This window comes from Callionymus lyra, chromosome 13 (genome assembly GCF_982586985.1).
Source record: "Callionymus lyra chromosome 13, fCalLyr1.hap1.1, whole genome shotgun sequence".
NCBI classification, from domain to species: domain Eukaryota; kingdom Metazoa; phylum Chordata; class Actinopteri; order Syngnathiformes; family Callionymidae; genus Callionymus; species Callionymus lyra.
In genome coordinates this window covers 19,280,286-19,299,157 of record NC_141830.1, presented here as the reverse complement: position 1 = coordinate 19,299,157, position 18,872 = coordinate 19,280,286, and the positions used below count along the sequence as shown (strand labels likewise).

General features: G+C 39.4%; 1 protein-coding gene across 5 annotated transcripts in view; it reads left to right on the top strand.

The window, feature by feature from the left end:
* Nucleotides 1-18,872, top strand: part of grik5 (glutamate receptor, ionotropic, kainate 5) — a 145,373-nt gene that overhangs the window by 105,904 nt on the left and 20,597 nt on the right. For all 5 annotated transcript variants that reach the window (XM_087806415.1, XM_087806414.1, XM_087806417.1 and 2 more), the window contains 6 exons: nucleotides 114-292; nucleotides 871-924; nucleotides 3,052-3,210; nucleotides 3,504-3,656; nucleotides 5,260-5,364; nucleotides 12,674-12,781. In XM_087806415.1, the coding sequence (XP_087662541.1) occupies nucleotides 114-292; nucleotides 871-924; nucleotides 3,052-3,210; nucleotides 3,504-3,656; nucleotides 5,260-5,364; nucleotides 12,674-12,781 (758 nt within the window). The remainder of the gene's footprint in view (nucleotides 1-113; nucleotides 293-870; nucleotides 925-3,051; nucleotides 3,211-3,503; nucleotides 3,657-5,259; nucleotides 5,365-12,673; nucleotides 12,782-18,872) is intronic.

Here is an 18,872-nt window from a genome sequence, read left to right as displayed (position 1 = left end):
ATGCCATCTGAGAATAAATCAGGGTTTTCACGGCTCACATTTGAGAAGTATGAGTTATATCTGGTGTTACAGACGATGATATGCGCTCTGTCTCTACTTTGGCTTCGCCGCAGGCCTGTTGAGATTGGAGGAACTGGTTCGGCGCTTTCTCATCTCTCGGGAGACGCTGTCAATCAGAATGCTGGATGACAACCTAGATCCGACGCCGCTGCTGAAGGAGATCCGCGACGACAAAGTGGCGACCATAATCATCGATGCCAATGCAACGGTTTCCTATCACATCTTGAAGAAGGTCAGGCTGCATCTGCTTTAACCGCCCACGTACTTTATAACGCGTGCATATCAGTGGAATCCTGCCGCTTTATTATATATCCTGGCTATAGCCTTAATTTGAAAGCCGAGATTATATGTTACAGTTCTTCCGATCACAGCTGCATTTATTTCTACCTTCACTGCCCTCAGGATCAGTGGGTTAGCATATGTACCCCAAACAATCATGTGCATTTGAAGAAAGTATTTGACAGAAAGAACATCTTGACAGGAGCACAGTTCAGATGTTAGAATTTCTCTGTGATGCTGCTAGCGTACAGCATGAGTCACACTTCCGACGGGGAGGTTTTTACATCCGACCGTCTGTTTGTCCTCAGCGAAATGTTAGCCCAATGATGTAAAAGTGGGATTAACATATAAATCTTTTTCTTGTAGCCACTTTGACTTTGTCCCCCAGAATGTCTCCTTTTGCTCTCAGTAACCTTCCTCTTTTGCCCTTGTTGTTTCCCCCCGGCATCAATCTTCCGGGTTCTTTGACCTTCTGCCCTTCCTGTAAGCACCTGCATCATGTTAATATTCTCCTCTTTTTCTGTCCTGCAGGCCTCAGAGTTGGGAATGACGTCAGCATTTTACAAGTACATCCTCACCACAATGGTAAAAGCAACATTATCTCACTTTTAATTTTCGGCTGCTATTTGCTTGCACTCTCTGGAGTTTCTTATCAACTTAATGGGCCACAGCCTAGTACCCAAAAAAAAGAAGGTGGCGTCTTAAGGAAAAAAGATTTTTGACTCGAGCAGAAAATGATAGCGATTACGTTAAACAGTTTTCCAAACAGGTGGATAGACGGTATGTTTTCGGATGATGTTTTCAGAGCGAATGGAATTGAAAATGGGTTTTAACTTGAGCTTCAGTCCAATATTTATTCCCCTCTAATCTTACTTTTAAAAATTCTGTCTAGAGCCTTGGTTGATCAGTTACACCGTTAAGAGGGAATGACTGTTTGGAGATGATAACGCAAAGGATGGATGATCATAGATGACTAGTTAAAAAAGGCTGTGAACGAAGTAAACTAGGTGGCACACGACTTCATTTTGGTCAACTTACCAAAGTCATGTGACAGTAACAATTAAATATCTATTCAGCTGTGTAGCAACAAGGGCAAAAAAGACCAGAATCCGCTATTCCAAAACCGAATACCAAGGTGGGAGAAGTAGACCATTAAACATGTCCTGGGTCTTCACTTAAGTTCCTACCCAGTGGCCCAAACAGTTACAGAAGGTCTCAACTGACTTTCCTCCATATGGGAGAGCACTGGATCTGGTGCGAGTCCTCTCCTGAATGGCCGAGCTCTTCCCTTTATCTTCAATGGGACACTCAAACCACCTACAAAGAAAACTCATTTAGGCCACTTGAATTCACGTTCCTGTCTCTAGGTCCAAAGTTTTTGAAAACAGATGAGAGTAGGAATCGACCAGTCAATCCAGAGCTTTGTCTGTTGACCCTGAGAAATTCTGTCCAGAAATATTCTGAAAAAAACGAATAGCTGCCCTGTAGGAATCCAACCCTTACTTGAAAGAAATCTGATTTATTACTATAAATTCAGAGCATACTGTAACACAGGTCTTATGGTTTGGTGATGAAAAATGTAATCAATATGATGATGGATGAAAGCGAGACTAAGAAAAACATGACTTTGGTGCAATCAATAGGACATTTGACATTTAAGCAAAGTGAATTAAGGTTAGTCATGGCATGAATGTGACACGACTTTGTGTAGTAGTTCTGAAATTCCATTAAAATCTAATGAATATTTATGTGTCATGCTTGGCAGTATATTTCATATAAGGCTATTTTACATAGTTTCATACAACATTATAACCATGATCAACATGTACACATGATATTTTAAATAGATAATTTTTTAGCTAATTAACACATACTGTATCTATGAAACAGAAAATAGTTTATGGGTAATTAATAATAAATGCATATTTTTAAGTTGTCTTTACTGTATCCAAGTTTACAATGATTGCTATTGATTGCTTTTTAAGCTTATTTGAAAAAAAAAGGTCAACATTTTGAGAAAAAGAGAACATGAAAAAGTCCTGAAATGTCATCCAAAGTATTTTTCAGTTGTAGCCAAAAACATTTTAAGACACATTTTTTACTTAAAGGTTTCTTCTTTGAAAATCTGAAGAACAAAAAGAGAAGTGGTTGTGTCAAAGTCGCTGCTCGTCTGTTGACCCACCGAGTTGTTCAATCTAACATGTACTGTTGCGTTCTAAACCTGAGCTACAACAACAGAAAGAGTCAAGAGTAGGTCTGAGTGTTGACTGGCAGAAATGAGAGGGTTGTAGAGGTGAAGGTAATGACAGACAGTCCTTTCTTCTGCAGCCACCACCATCTTTTTTTTTTTCTTTCAAAGTCACCCTTTCTACACCAGCCTTGCCTTTCAGCCACTGGAATTAATGTATCACTTTATACGGTCACCCCTCCTCCTCCCGCCCTCTGTACGTTCCGTGCTCTTAGATTTGCTTCAGATGCCGCATCTTGTGTGCGTCTATCTGTGAAATGCTAGCATTGTCATTTCCATCAATCTCACTTCCTCCTGGATCTCTTATTCTAAACCCATCGGAGCTGATACGCGGTCAGTCCCTGCAGCCTCTCTCTATTCTTTCCCCTGCTCTTCTCTTTGCACAGAGCTCTTTTGAAGATTTGATGCTCTGTCAACATAGTCACTGGAATCTTCTGTGTTCTTCTGCAAACACTCCCGTGCAGGACTTCCCCCTGTTGAGATTGGACGATATAGTGAACGAGCAGTCGAACATCGTGGGCTTCTCCATGTTTAACACAACCCACCCCTTCTACTTGGAGTTCATCAGGAGCCTCAATCTCTCCTGGCGAGAGGGCTGTGACCTCACATATCCCGGCCCGGCGGTAAGTCTCACGGACACACTCGCTCTGGGCTTTTCTCACACTGACTCGCAGAGCAGCTGAAGAGACTCAGAAAGTCTTTTGCTCGTGTTTAATTGGTATTGACATTTCCATCTGTGTTTCCCTCCCCGCTGGTTACCTATACCACACAACCGCTCCCGTTCTTTCCTCTTATTTTCCATTCTACTCACCAATCAATCATCCCAATTCTCCCCTCTTCTATCTTGCAACCATTCCCTTGACGTTCCCCTTCGCTCTCTCACCAAAACACCCCGCCCCTCTTTTTGCCTCCGCAGCTCTCGTCGGCGCTGATGTTCGATGCTGTACATGTGGTTGTGGGGGCGGTGAGGGAATTGAACCGCAGTCAGGAGATAGGCGTGAAGCCACTCAGCTGTAGCTCACCCCAGATCTGGCAACACGGGACCAGTCTCATGAACTATCTCCGCATGGTAATGACTTGTTTAATCTTCATGAATGCTGTATGTTGCGATCACCTGCTGACACACGCATGTTCACACACATCTACACCCTCTGAACCTGAAAGAAAGGCATGTATATTCATTACTGCTGTAATTTAGGTCGTTTAAAAAAAGGTTATATTTGTATGTTCCTCTGCGTTTAAACTTTATAAAAATATTTTATTAATAAGAAAATACATGTTAATAAAATATTGATTTCTTAGATATTATTAAGGTGAGAGTAGTTATACATACTGTAGTTATCTTGTTAGAGGGCTAGCTCTGTATTGACTGGAAAACAGCTGTTGCTTTAGCTGCATTAACATTTATAACGATAATAATTAAAAATGACTGTAATTCACTTCAACTGTAATGACTGTAATTTGATGTCGGAATTTTATTCAGAGACTATAAAGATAAATATATTACAGTACAAATAAATCACATAGAGTTCCTGTTTCACTCATTTTAAACTGGACGGAAGCTAACATCTTGATGTGTCAAGAGTCAGAAAAAAAGAAAAAATAACTTAGTGGTAACGATAGATCAGAAATTATATTAAAAATACATCCCTGGCTGCCTGGTAACAAATGCCGCATGAACCATTTAGTTGCTTCACATTTAGTTTGCCAATGAAATTAGAAGTCAATTGTTTAATGGAAATTTTACTTTTTAAAAACATCTTAAATTGGATTATTTTAGAAGATTCTACTTAATACTTTGGAAACAGTTGATCATTACACTGCTTTTGAACTTATTTTTAAAGTTATCTTCCTCTTTCAATATATTTTCTATAAATAAACTTTTGTAAAACATCTCATTAAATTCAATTTTTTTTAAAAGCATCTCTAAAAAGTTGTGGATTATTTTCTTATTTTTTGAGTGACAGAATATCTATATTTTATGTTCAAAAAAGGTTTTATAAAAAAGTGAGTTTGTGAGTTGATAAAAAAAAAAGTTTCCTTGCATCAGCCATTTGAATCTTAAAAGGGACTGACTATTGAGGGGTTGTGTTGACTCTGAAGTTGCATGTAACCTCTTTGTCTCTCCTTGTCATCGCCCATCGACGACCTGCTGTCAAGGCGCCCTGATCTTCATCTCTCATTGCCTCCTACCCACTGGCTGGACATCTGTCTTTGTTAGTCAACATCATGCTGCGCTCCATCATCTGCAACACGTCATTCGTCATAGATTTCACCTGGGTTTTCGGAGAAGCAGAACGGAGCTCTGAGGTGGAGTTCTGAGTCTTATTAGGGTGCTGTTGACTCGCTCTGCTGCTCTATCTGAGCCTCTCACTCAGTCAATTTCTCCTGCTTGATCCGTAGCTGATCATCCCTGTCTGGTCCAGCTTCAGATACTTCCTGTCTCTCCTGCTCTCCATCCTTCCTTGCTGTCTCTTTCCTTTGATCTTCCTTATTCAACTAGTACGTTTGACGAAGTCGAGAAGAGGAATTCCTGTTTTTATAAAGACAAACGTCATTTCCGCATTTATGAGCTTTTTTTTCTGCTTCAACAGACCCTTAAATCTTAATGCATTTAATTTCGGATGTCTGTCAATCCTTGCTCTTTCTTACTTCACTCCTTTGCCTGCCAGGTGGAGTATGATGGCTTGACAGGTCGTGTGGAGTTTAACAGCAAAGGTCAGAGGACCAACTACACCCTGCGGATCCTGGAGAAGCACCGAGGAGGCCACAAAGAGGTCAGAAGTCACCTGTGAACATAAACTAGCCAGTGAACATGGCCTGCAGGCTTGTAGGCGAGCACCCAGTCATCTGTCTGGTTTCCCCCTTGCCACAGGAAGCATTTAACCCGGGGTCAGCAGTGTAGCACGATCCACTGTTAGCTAGCTAAAGCCTAAGATATGGAAGTCTTTTTAGTCTGTATCACTAACGCCGCCTTAAAATACGTTTAAAACTCTAGATTAAGATTAGAAGCACGCTGAACATTTTTACCAACTCAACATACTTTACATAGTTTTTCAACGTACACTTCTCTAAATGCATCAAGTGCCCCAAGGACTTCTATGGTTATTTAAAAATGAATGCTAATCAAAACATTTTTTGTTTTTCTTCACAATTAATAAAATGTAATTTGTTTATCCGGATAGGATTGGGTGTGTGTGAAAATATTGACATAAAAATATATTAACATATTAAACAGCACGTTTTCATTAGTATGTATGTATTCAAAAGAAAAATGTCAACATCGTTTTTTCATTGTTTCAATTTAAATATATTGTGTTTAAATTAAAATAATTCGATTTTCTTATTTTATTTACTATTTACGGAAAATATTCACGATTTGTTGCAATGAAACTCCCCAACGCTAGATGGCAGCTCTCATTACATCCTTCGCAGCTGAAAGTATATAAATATATATTGTTCCTACAATATCTTCAATCAGCCAATAGACACCCCTAGATAGAATTTAAAATAGTTAGTAGAGTGTTACAAATATTTTTCGGGAAAAAGCACCAGGTCTACCTTCACAAAGGTATTGGTGAGCCACTGGCCTAGACTAGTCGTGAAAACAACATGTGCATTTGTTTACCAAACAAAAGGGTTCTGTTCATACAACTTTCTGGTTTTCCCTTCTAAAGCTTAGACCCTCTGCTTAAAAGCAGTTGGCCACGTGTTGACGGACAGGTCACCCAGGTAAAGTTACGTGGTGAATATCACCAAAAAGTTATAAAATAAAGTCATCATTAATAGATGATTAATGTCAAAAGTGACTTAGTGGTACCGGTTTGCTGACTCGGCTATGAAACTTTGGTGAAATCAGATAATTGGTTGAAAATGAACTCATCTGAAGCCATTTTACTCCCTCAAATGTTATGAACTCATCCATCACACAAGCATAATCTCTTCTGCATTCAAATAAACAGTGATATCTGCAAGTTGGCACTCTAAGCGATTAGAAAATGGAAATATTGTATTTTAATCTTTATATTAAGAAGTTAAAAAAGTTGTGATTAATTAAAATATCAGAAGATGCATATCCATATCCAAACCCAATCTAATTTTAAGATGTTTAATTCAAGTTTTTCTTCTGCTTTCCTAGTGCAACGACCTTCCTCTTGGTACAAATTTTGAATAACTGGGTATTTTGTCACGTATTTACACATCTCACCAATTAATATTTAAAGGGAAACTAATGTGTTGATTTAAGTGTATATTAAATTGATCTCGTACCTTTATTGTACTCATCAGTATGTGTCTGTTTGCACAAAACTCTCTTTTAATTGCATTTAATTAAATTGATTAGAAAAAGTGCCCACCCACTGAAAACCCTGGAGCTAAAATCGTCTTTACTATAACCACACCTACTCTACTGAGTTCCATCGAGGTTTGTTATGCAGCGTCATCAATCCCAGAGGTCTTTACCTCCAAGGGTCTTAAACACATATTTAAAAAGAAAGCTGGGCGTGATGACAGCTGGATGGAGACGGAATAAAACCATTATTACATCATGGACTCCGCTATCGTAACCTCTTGTTCGTTGAGATTTCAGTTGGGGGAGCACTTTATAAAGTAATAACTTCAAAACATCATCATGATGAGAGAATTACTGCATCTGCACCATACAAGTCAGGAGGAGTTGTGTTTTCAGTGGGTTTTTCAGTTTAAGCAACTTTAAAGCCACACTTATTCTTGCACTGTGGTCTTTGCCTCTCTGTTCTTTATGTAAGTGAAATGTACTGAAGCCAGAACTGTACATAGATAAAAACTTTTCTGCTCTGCTTTCAATATATTCAGTAAATCATGACCTTCATCGAGAATAATCAATGCAGCCATTTCGCCAAAGGCTTGTTAGTGCTGGTATATCCAACATTTATTTATAGTATTAAAGTAGATTTGGCAGAGGCTTTGCTTTTTAACTTCATTGCTGCACATGGACTTCGATTTACTCGATCTTGATGTAGATGAATGTTAATTATTCATGAATCTTAATTTAGGATTCAAATTTGAAATAAACCCTTTTCATTATAAAGTCTACATAAACATGTTTTTCATGTCGTAATGACATGTTTGTTTATTTAACCTACACCTAATAAGCATCAATTATCTCATAAATATGCCTGTGGCTGCTGTTTCTCAGGGTTCCTTCTACCAGCGACGATGTCTAAAGCCATTTGTGCAGTCATTGGATTGAGAGTAAAAATGTATTCAAGAAGTAGAGGTAATGAAGCTCATGCAAAGTCTACACATCACTGCTCTTGAGGAATTGTGCCGCGGTTCAGTGACTGGAGGCAACACTTGCTCTTCACCTCCTTCTAATAGTTCTTTCTTGCCTTTATGACAGGGCCAACAGGCTGCCATGTTAACACTAAATGCCCTCTGATAACCAGATTTAAACCCATGTGTAAGCATTTGCGAGAGCACAGTAATAATTAACATCTTAACTCATCCCGCCTCTGCACACACTCAGGCAAGAATTGGGGCTTTCAGAAAGAAAAGGCCATTTTTAAATGTCACCGCCAGGTAGAGTGGGATATAAGAGACTGTCACTTTTTCTACAGAGAAATCACCTATTAAAAATGTGCAGAAACATCTCCACTGGTGAAACACTGGTGTTTCTGAGCTACTTGAGACTCCCTCAGAACTTTGCTGTCATCGCCAATGCAGTTCAATGGTCTTTCTGGACCCACGTAGCTTATTCAAGATATAGGAAGTGAAAAAAAAGAAGCACATAATAAATCACTTATTCCATAGTTAATATTTCTATTGTAGATTGTAGGTTTTTTAATCTGCAGTTAAATTATTATCAGATGCTCCTATGGAACATTATACAAGGGTTATAGATTGTTGCCCATTAGCACATCTGGGGTTTGTTCACTTTGTAATCCTCTCCACTTACCATTTTAAACATCTTGATGCAAATAAGATTTACATTATATGGTCCATTGCAGTTAGATCTGATCATGGCCTTATCACTGTTGCTTCCTTGAAATATTCTGTTGAATATGTAGACCTGCAAATAAAATGTTATGTTATTATAAAATAGTTTTGCAATCTTTTGCATTTTATTTTTGAAAAAACAATATATTAAATTCAATTCAATTTTATTACATCATATATATATACATATCATAACAAAGTTATCTCAAGACACTTTACAGTAAGACTAAAGTAAGACTTTAGTGTAGAAAGAAAAAACTCCCAGCAACTCAATAATGAGTAAAGCACAGTGTGGCGTTGGCGAGGGAAAAACTTCCCTTTAGAAGGCAGAAACCTCGAGCAGAACCAAACTCATTGTTGACGGCCTCCGGCTGTGACCGGCTGGGTGGAAGGATGGGGGAGGGAGGGTGGGTAGACAGATGGATGGAGAGGAGAGTGAGGGAAGGTACAGTGAGAGAAAAGAGGATAGTATGGAAGAGTCAATGGAGATGCTGGGGAGAACTCTGGAACAGCAGCAGCTCTGGAGGTTGAGCCCTGGGGCTCCGGGAGAGAAATAAAAAGTGTGGGTTTAAACTGCACAGGTGATGAATGTTATACAGAAAAGGAAGGATGTACAGAGCTCGGTGTCTACAACAACCTAAGCCTATAACAGCTTAAGAAAACAAAAAGATTCAGGCAGAGCCCGAGTTAGTACTAATTAATTAATTAATTATAGGCTTTTTTGAAAAGTAAGGTTTAAAGATTGTTTTTAAACATAGAGAGGGTGTCTGCCCTCCGGACTGAAGCAAGTAGTTGGTCCCACAGTAGAGGGGCTTGAAATCTGAAGGCCCTGGCTCCAAATCTACATTTAGAGATTTGTGGTATAACTAATAGATCAAAGTTTAGGGATTGTAAGGTCCTAGAGGGTTGATACGTTTGGATTAGATCTTTAATGTATGTTGGTGCTAGGCCATGTAAAGCTTTATAGGTTCAGAGAAGGATTTTAAATTGTATTCTAAATTCTACAGGAAGCCAATGTAAAGAAGACAGCACAGGGGAAATGTGTTCGCGCCTCTTAGTCTTAGTCAGGACACAAGCTGCAGAGTTCTGAATGAGCTGAAGATTCCGAGAGACTTTTTATAACATACTGACAGAAGAGAGTTACAATAGTCCAGCCTGGAGGTAACAAAAGCATGGACGAGTTGACGAGTGCCTGATTTTTTAGATGTTAAGAAGGTGGAAGTAGGCAGTCTGTGAGATTTGTTTTATGTGTGATTAAAATGCCTGCCTTGAACCACATAGAGAGGGTGAATCTGCCTGTTTAATAAAACCAAGAACAAATGTCCGCAGTAGAAGAGCTGTTAAAGAAAATCTAATTCAAATCAATACTTCCACTTCTATTTTGCAGGTCAGGAGAATTAAGTGTGGATTGTTGAATATCCTGTCCTCAAAAGCTGCACTCATTAATGAACTCATATCAGATAAAACTATTGAAAAAACCTGTCTTTCTATAGATGATTACATATCTTTAAATGAATCAACACCAACCAGCCACATTAACTTTAATGCCCCTCAACGCTCTGGTCAAGAAGGTGGAGTCGCAGCATCATCAACTGTCTGTCAACCTTTACTAGAGCACATTTCATCTCTTTTGAAAGTATTATACTTGGCATATCTAATACCTTGAGATCAGGTCAGTCACTTCTCTTTGTTGGACTCTATCGTCCTTTTGGACCATATTCTGAATTCTTGTCTGAGTTCCTGACCAGCCTGGTGCTTGAATCAGATAAAGTGGTTATTGTTTGTGACTTTAACATCCATGTGGATGTGGTCCATGATAGCTTAGCTAACACATTTAACTCTACCCTGGAGTCATTTGGTTTCTCTCAGTATGTACATGAACCGACTCACTCCTTTAAGCACACATTAGATCTTGTCCTAGCATATGGACATGAAATTGAAAAAGTTATTGTCTCTCCTTAGAACTCACTTCTTTCTGACCATCAATTAATAACCTTTGATTGCATCTTAAATAACCCAAGTCTACAGAGCAGGAGCAATGATACATGATAAGTCCTCGTCAAAGCAGACACCCAGATTCTTGACAGTTCTTGAAAGTTATATCATTAGTTAACGATTGTCTGAGATGTTGTGGGCCAACTAGTAGAACCTCAGTTTTGTCCGAGTTCAATAGAAGGACGTTTTTGGCCATCCAGGACTTGATATCTGTAATAAGCTGGTTTCTTTCATCTGGCTTCATTGACAAGTACAGTTGGATGTCATCAGCACAACAGTGAAAGTTTATAGAGTGTCTTGATCAAGATAGAATGATAGATTGTGAATAGGATTGGACCAAGAAAAGAACCTTGTGGGACACCATTGCTGACCTTAGTGTGTGTCGATGAGAGGTGGTTGACATGTACATTGTGCTTTCTATCTGACAGGGAGGATTCAAACCAGTTTAGAGCAGTTCCACGTATGTCTATATGGTTTTCTAACCTCTGTGGAAGGATTTGGTGGTCAACAGTGTCAAATGCAGCACTGAGATCTAGAACAACAAGAACTGAAACATGGCCCTCATCAGAGGCCATTAGCCGGTCGTTACTAACTTTTACCAGGGCGGTCTCTGTGCTGTGGTGTTCAATTCTGTGTCACTTCAAATTGATCATTGTCATGGCGATAATCACACAAGCTGACTCGTCACCACTTTCTCCAGAAAATAAAAGATTACCAAGATACAAGATATATCATTCAATATTGGGGGGAAATCAGACAACATATGTTGTAAAAACTGTACTATACATAGATTCCTATTCATTTGTTTTTTATTGAATTATGACATATTTTCCTTAAAATACAATGTTTCCATTTTGTTTTGCTGCTTAGAGTGCCAACTTGCAGACATCACTATTCATTTGAATGCAGAAGAGATTCAAACTTACATGTGTATACATGGCAAAACACACAATTATTCCAATTTTCTACCACGAGGAAGGTCGTTGCTAAAAGAAAACCGAGGCAAAATGTGAAGAATACATCTTAAAATTAGATTGGGTTCGGATATCAGCTTTATCTGCTTTTAAAAAAAGAATTACAACTTTATTAAATTATAAATGTAAAGATGAACATTTAATAATTCAAGTTTGTTTAACTGCCTAAAGTGCCAACTTACAGACATCACTGTTAATTCCACTGTTCATGCAGAAGAGATAAAACTTGTGTAATAAATTAGTTAATATTTTTTGGAGTAAAATGGCATCAAACCGGTAGCGCTACATCACTTTTAAGATTATTCTTTTGTTAAAAACAAATTTAGCCACATTATGTTTTTTTTGATTTTGCGAAAATAAAATTTTAATCAGTACATTTTTTAACATACATGTAAAACATCATCTTTTATATAGATATTTTCATACTTTACGTTTAACTCTGTCCTTGGTGAGAATCTCTGAAAGAGAAAAACGTTTCATTTGAAAATGCTGAAAACCAGACAATAGGATTCATGGCCCTTCAGGGTGTGACACGTTGGGAAGCTTCTAAATCAAATTGCTCCAACGTTAGTGAACACTTCATCTCCCTTGAGTAGACACAGTTGGAAAAACTAAAGAGCTTTTAAGGTTGTGAACAAAAAGACCAGTTGAACTTTCTCTGTGTAGAGGTTTGATTGACATTTTAAAAGGAGACTCGACAATGAAATATAAAATACAATCATTTCATCTTCCTTTTCTTAACTATAGTGATACAGAGAATACATTTCCACACACACTCCCAAGAGTTATATAAATATGGTAAGGATGGGGGGGGAAGTGGCAAGGACAGAATGATCCCCAAAAGGCCCAGTTATGTCTTCATTACCCTTGTGCTGTCTTGTAGGAGCTTATCTCAATTCATGTTCACAGCTGTTTTCCAACAATATTACATCGTACAGCGTGTACAACAGCTCTGATGACGACAGTTAAATCAATACGTCTGGGTTATCTGGCAGGGCTGGAAACATGCGAGGGGTTTTCTGAGTTCTTTACTGCCTGGTTTGTATTTGCATGCAGCGGACGTGTCAACTAATATTCTGGGGAAGCAACCAGGACTCCCTAATTTATTCCAATCTCCTTATTTTCTTCCGTTTTCTCACAGATTGGGATCTGGTATTCCAACAACACACTGGCTATGAACTCCACCAGTCTGGATATCAACGTGTCGGAGACGCTGGCGAACAAAACGCTCATAGTCACCACCATTCTGGTAAGATCATCTGCTGACACCGATTATATTATATTATTTGGCAACCAGCCTAATAAGTATATGTAATTGTCTTGTCAATGTTGCCAATTAACTTGATTATTGCCTTTTAAAAAAAGCTTATATTCACTTAAAGTAGCAATTTCAAATACATTTAGTTCAGGGGAAAAATTACTGAAGTTTTTAAGCTACTAAGGTGGTTGTTGTGATTCCAAGTCTGCGGTCATGTGGGTGCCAATGAATGGTCCAAAAACACAGACCGTAATTTAGATCAATAGAATTTGACACGTTATGAAGATTTGAGTGTTGTTGAGGGTCATTTTCACTGAGCAGCCCTGTGGATACATGCCTAGAACGTGCATGGAGGGAGGAGTGTCCTCTACAATGATGTTTTCTGGTGATACTGTGGACTCAAATTTAGCCATACCAGATTGTTTGGGCAGAAAGTGGACATGTTGTACTGAGACTATTAAAGATGAAGTGAAGATTAATAACTTAAAAAAGGGAAAAATATTAATAATGCATACAGTTAACGAGACTTGAGGAGGATATGTTTGACTAGGGAGAAATTTTGTGGCAACTTATTATAGGAAATGACTAAATATTCCAAATGTCCTGCTTTTGTCTCAGAAACATTATCTGAGTACAGATTCCTCCTCAAGCTGCTACCTTACCTTGGTGAAAGGGACCGGTATCCTAATGATCCCATGAGCAATATTGTTGGGGGCTCTATTCCCCTGCTAGGGTCACCCAAGGCAAATAGTTCAGGGGCTATGGACCAGATAAAGAGTAACTCAATCAACACTTATGAAGAAAACCAAAAGACACCTACACGAATCCCCTCAACCCCTGGATTGAGAGCGCCTGATGGCCAGGTTCAATGGTTTAGGTAACATGGGTGGGGGTCCCATGTTCCATGAGACTGGCTGCAGCATTAAGAGGGATCCTTTTCCGAGCCGAACCTCAGCTGCAGAAATTGGCGATAGGGATATGGAACGTCACCTCTTTAGCCGGGAAGGTCAAGAGGTTCCGGCTAGCTATAGTGGGACTCACCTTGAAGTACGATGTGGGCTCTGGAATCAGTACACTTGAGAGAGGTTGCAATCCTGGATGACTCGTCGGTAAGTAAGTAAGTAAGTAAGTAATATTTATTTATATAGCGCTTTTCGAGACCAGGGTCACAAAGCGCTTTAACAATCAAAACAATACTCAAAACAGTACATACTTCAAAGATCAAGACAACACCGAGAACAACACAGGAGTTCGAGAAATTCAAGGAAAAGCCTGAACAAATAGAAACGTCTTAAGATGTTTCTTAAAGGAGTCAGTAGACTCCATCAAGCGCAAAGAGAGAGGAAGATTGTTCCAAAGCTTAGGAGCAACAGCCTGAAAAGATTTCTCTCCTCTGGTCCTGAGCCGTGTGCGTGGAACCATCAGTAGATTCTGATCCACAGACCTCAGAGACCGAGCTGGGGTGTAAGGCTGGATCAGATCAGTGATGTAAGGAGGAGCCTGACCATGAATAGCTCTGAAAGTAAGAACCAGAATTTTAAAGTTGATCCTGAAAGAAACTGGAAGCCAGTGAAGAGTTTTAAGGATCGGAGAAATGTGAGTTCTCCTACTTGAGCGGGTCAGAATTCTGGCTGCAGAATTCTGAATCAACTGCAGACGAGACAGCTCCTTCTTGTTAAGACATGAAAACAAACTGTTACAATAGTCCAGACGAGAAGAAACAAACGCATGGATTACAAGCTCCAGATCATGTTGTGACAACATTTTCCTAAGTTTAGAGATTTTTCTCAGTTGAAGGAAACAGTTTCTGGTCAGTTTTCTGCAGTGTTGAACAAGAGTGTTTATCAAATACAACACCCAGGTTTCTCAGGCTCGGTTTGACAGACTGACCTAAGTCACCCAAGTACTGACTCAACCCTGGAATCTTATCATCAGGAGCAATCACCAGAGTTTCAGTTTTGTCCACATTAAGCTGTAAAGTGTTTTCACTCAGCCATTGTTTGATTTCTAGCAAACAATTGACTAAGCTGTTCAGCCTTTGGGGCTCAGTTGGGTCAAAAGAGCAGTAGAGCTGGATGTCATCAGCAAAAATGTGATAAGAAACATCTGGAAATCTCTGAATGATTTTACCAAGGGGAATCAAGTACAGCAAAAACAATAAAGGACCCAGAACAGAACCTTGAGGGACTCCACACAACAGATCTGCCGATTCAGACCTCATTTGATTGGCAGATACACTAAAACTGCGCCCAGAAAGGTAAGATGAGAACCATTCTAACACAGACCCAGACAGTCCCACTTCATCCCTTAGTCTTCTCAGCAGGATCTGGTGATCAACTGTGTCAAAGGCTGACGACAGATCCAAGAGAACCAGAACAGTGAATTTACCAGAGTCAGCCGACATCATGATGTCACTGGACACTTTCAATAAAGCTGTCTCCGTAGAGTGATGTTTACGGAAGCCAGACTGAAACTTCTCATGGATGTCGCTCTGATCCAGGAACAAAGACAGCTGCTCGGACACCACCTTCTCCAAGATCTTGGACAAGAAAGGGAGCTTAGAAATAGGCCTGAAATTACTGAGGTCAGTTGGGTCTAAGCCTGGTTTTTTGAGCAGAGGCTCCACAATGGCATGTTTAAATGCATTGGGAAAAACCCCTGTGGAAAGGGAGAGGTTCACCATATTGGTAACCCAGGGGCCAATTACATCAAATACTTTGATAAAAAGCCTACAAGGAAGGACATCATCGGAGCAAGAGGAGGGTTTCATCTTGTTCACTAGTGCTGAAATATCACCCAAAGATACAGCAGTGAAGGATGACCAAGAGGAGGAGATGGGCTCAGAGACAGTAGGGGTTCCCAACAAAGGGGGAGAGATTTTCTCTTTGATCAATTTAATTTTGTCAATGAAAAATCTCAACAATGCATTGCTGTCAGCTTCACAGAAGACCGGCGTGATTTGAGGAGCAGGAGACATGAGAGAATTAATCGTGTCAAACAAAACTTTGGGGTTTTTCCTATTTGCTGCTACCAGTTTTCTGATGTAATCAGATCTAGCAGTTTCTACCATCTCATTGTAAGAAGTCAACAGATCCCTGAGGTGAAGTCTGTGCACCTCAAGTTTAGTAGACTTCCAGAGACGCTCAGTCTTTCGACAAAGTCTCTTCAGACTCAGGAGATCTTCATTTGTCCAAGGGCACCGTTTTTTATGAATTTTCAAGTTCGATTTAACAGGTGCCACTTGATCCAGTATTTCAACACAATGATCAGTGTAACAGTGAATCAAACTGTCCACATCTGAACAGTCATCAAAGGAAAGACGGTCAAACATAGCAGAAAAACTGTCTGCAGTATCGGCTGAGATGACACGCCTCTGAGACCTAACTTTCAAAGGCTTAGATTCAGGGATGAAGTCCAGGTTGAACAAGACAAGAGAATGATCACTCAGATGGACATCATGTACAGATACATTAGAAATGTTCAGGCCAAGAGTAAAAACTAAGTCTAAAATGTGGCCTTTTTGATGAGTGGGTTCAGAAACATGTTGCCCAAAATTAAAGGCTTCAGTTAAAGTTAAAAGTTCTTTAGCAGAACACGATGTGATGTCATCAACATGAAGATTAAAGTCTCCAAGAATAAGAACAGATTCCATCTGAATAATGGAAGATAAGAAGTCACTAAAGTCTTTCAAGAACACCGCCGCAGGACCAGGCGGGCGGTAGATTGACACACAATAGAAAGGTCTTGTAGAACCAACCAAGATCATCTGAGACTCAAAAGAAGTGAATTCCTGTGTCTGAATCACTTTGCAAGAAAAACTCTCCCTAAAAACAGTAGCAAGACCTCCCCCACGACCAGAGAGGCGAGGCTTCCCCAGGACAGCGCTCCCTACTGGACAGAGTTCGTTCAGATGAATAAACTCTTCCTCTCTCTGCCAAGTCTCAGAAAGACATAATAAATCCAAATTAACTCTTGTGAAAAGATCATTAAGAATAAAGGATTTATTAGTAATGGAGCGAACATTAAGAAGTCCCACATTCAGCACCGATGACGTCACTGACGAAGCCGCGTCACTGACAGGCGCGCAGAGCGGGATCTTTTGAAGCGAACAGCGGTCACGTGGGTACCAGCTGTCACTGAAGTTCAACTCGGTTGTAAAAGTCGAATTAAAGAGAGGAAATGAAAAAATCTTACCACCTTTCGTTGAGGTCTGGACAGACGGCATCGCTGATGTATCGTCACACACAGTGAGAGGGATGTCGATCAAACATCGATGACGTTCGATGACGTCAGAGTTGTTCCGAGCGATCGCGACTGCGCGTCTCATCCTGACCTGTACTCCAGCCCGACTCGATCCCTTGTGGAAATCGCCCGGTACTCGAGAGATCAAACGATATTCCACAGAGTCCGAGTCGATGAGAAGCGGAGCCGGAAACATATTCACCGGACGTTGGTAACGGTCGCGGTTATAATCTTCCATCGACTCTCTGATGTTGAAAAGAGCATCACGATCATAGATCCGAGATGCTTGAGACATATCTTTAGTGATATGAGCATAATATCCGGACAAATAGTCGTTAAAACGACTGTTTTTGGCAATTATTGCAGGAGCTTACGTTTCAAGCAGCCGATCAAAGGCTCACCGGAAGCGGAAGTGAGGTGAGGTCGGTGAGGTGTCTAGAACAGCATCTGATGAAAACGTATGAACTTATGTATTAGTTTCAATCTTCTCATTTGACACGATCATGCTTTAAAATAAAAGACACTCAAGTTGAGAGCTTTCTTCAGCTATTTGAAGGTGTTATTAAAAACATTTGATACATTATTACAGATCACATTTTTCCAAGTCTGTTCAAAACAATAAATGACTTTTTATATCGATCTTGCCTCAATATTGAATTTAAATGAAAAATACATTTAAGTTGAAGTCTTTTAGGTGAGTTTAAAAAAAAAGGATTAGATAAATCAATTAATTAAAGAACATTAATAATCAAAGTTTTTCTAAAGGTGACTTTGATTTCATCATTTTACTGTTTCTACATCTGCAACTCGCTCAAAATAGTCTCACTTTAAAAGTTGACTGAACACTAAATAGGGTTTTATTGATTTTTTTACTGCCAGAAATCAGAGCTATCAAATGTGATGAAAATCCACTGTCCATTTATGGCTGATATCTCTTGCCAATATATCATCTTAAGCCCCAAAATTCATTCATGAACTCATCAAAGTGTGATTAAAAGCTTGATATCAAAAGAACAACAACCTCCTTATAAACTGTCAAGCGTCGCGTTCTCTGCCAAGACAGACAATTCCCGTACTCTCAATTTCCCTGGTTTACCGGAGGATTTTAGGATTGATGTTGTGAGCTTTGTCAGTTTATCTGGTGTTTTGCTGCTTAGTGGCGTTTGTTTGTCTTATTTCAGGAAGACATCCGCTTCAGACTTGAATTTCTCAAGACATCTGCCTGTCATTTATCAAACCCTGGAAATGATTTGTGAAGCGGTTGAAAAACGATCCCATTTCAACTTTAATTACATTTTATTTCAATTGTAATCCACATTTTTTCCAGATGTATTATTCATTACGTTTTTAATTGTCATTGAAGGAATATTATGTTTGCTGCCCTCTTCCATACATTTCTTCCACTACTCCTGAAACTAGGCAAAAAACACATTCATTGGTGAAACTCTTCAGACTCACCAGGACCCCTTTGTATTGCCTCTTCAGTCCTTTATTCATTTTAAGAGTCCATGCTCATTCAAAACTGTGACTTTTTTTTCATGCTTTTGTTGACCATTCAATCTCCCTTTGCAGTAACCCTTTCATACATCACGGGGTGCAAACTGACTTTCTACTTTTAGTGCCAGTTTTTTTCAGTAGATCTAATTATGCTGCCAATGGGAAGACTCTTTCAAAACCAAGCACAGCACCTTCTTTAGCACCATTTTTATGTGGGTTTTGGACTGGACCTTGTTCCTTGGCAACCCACCAGTATACTGTGTCTAAAAGATTATTAGCACGTTTTCTAATGAATTGGAGGCCTATTTACTAATTTATTTCAAATTTTGAAAAATTCTGTCAA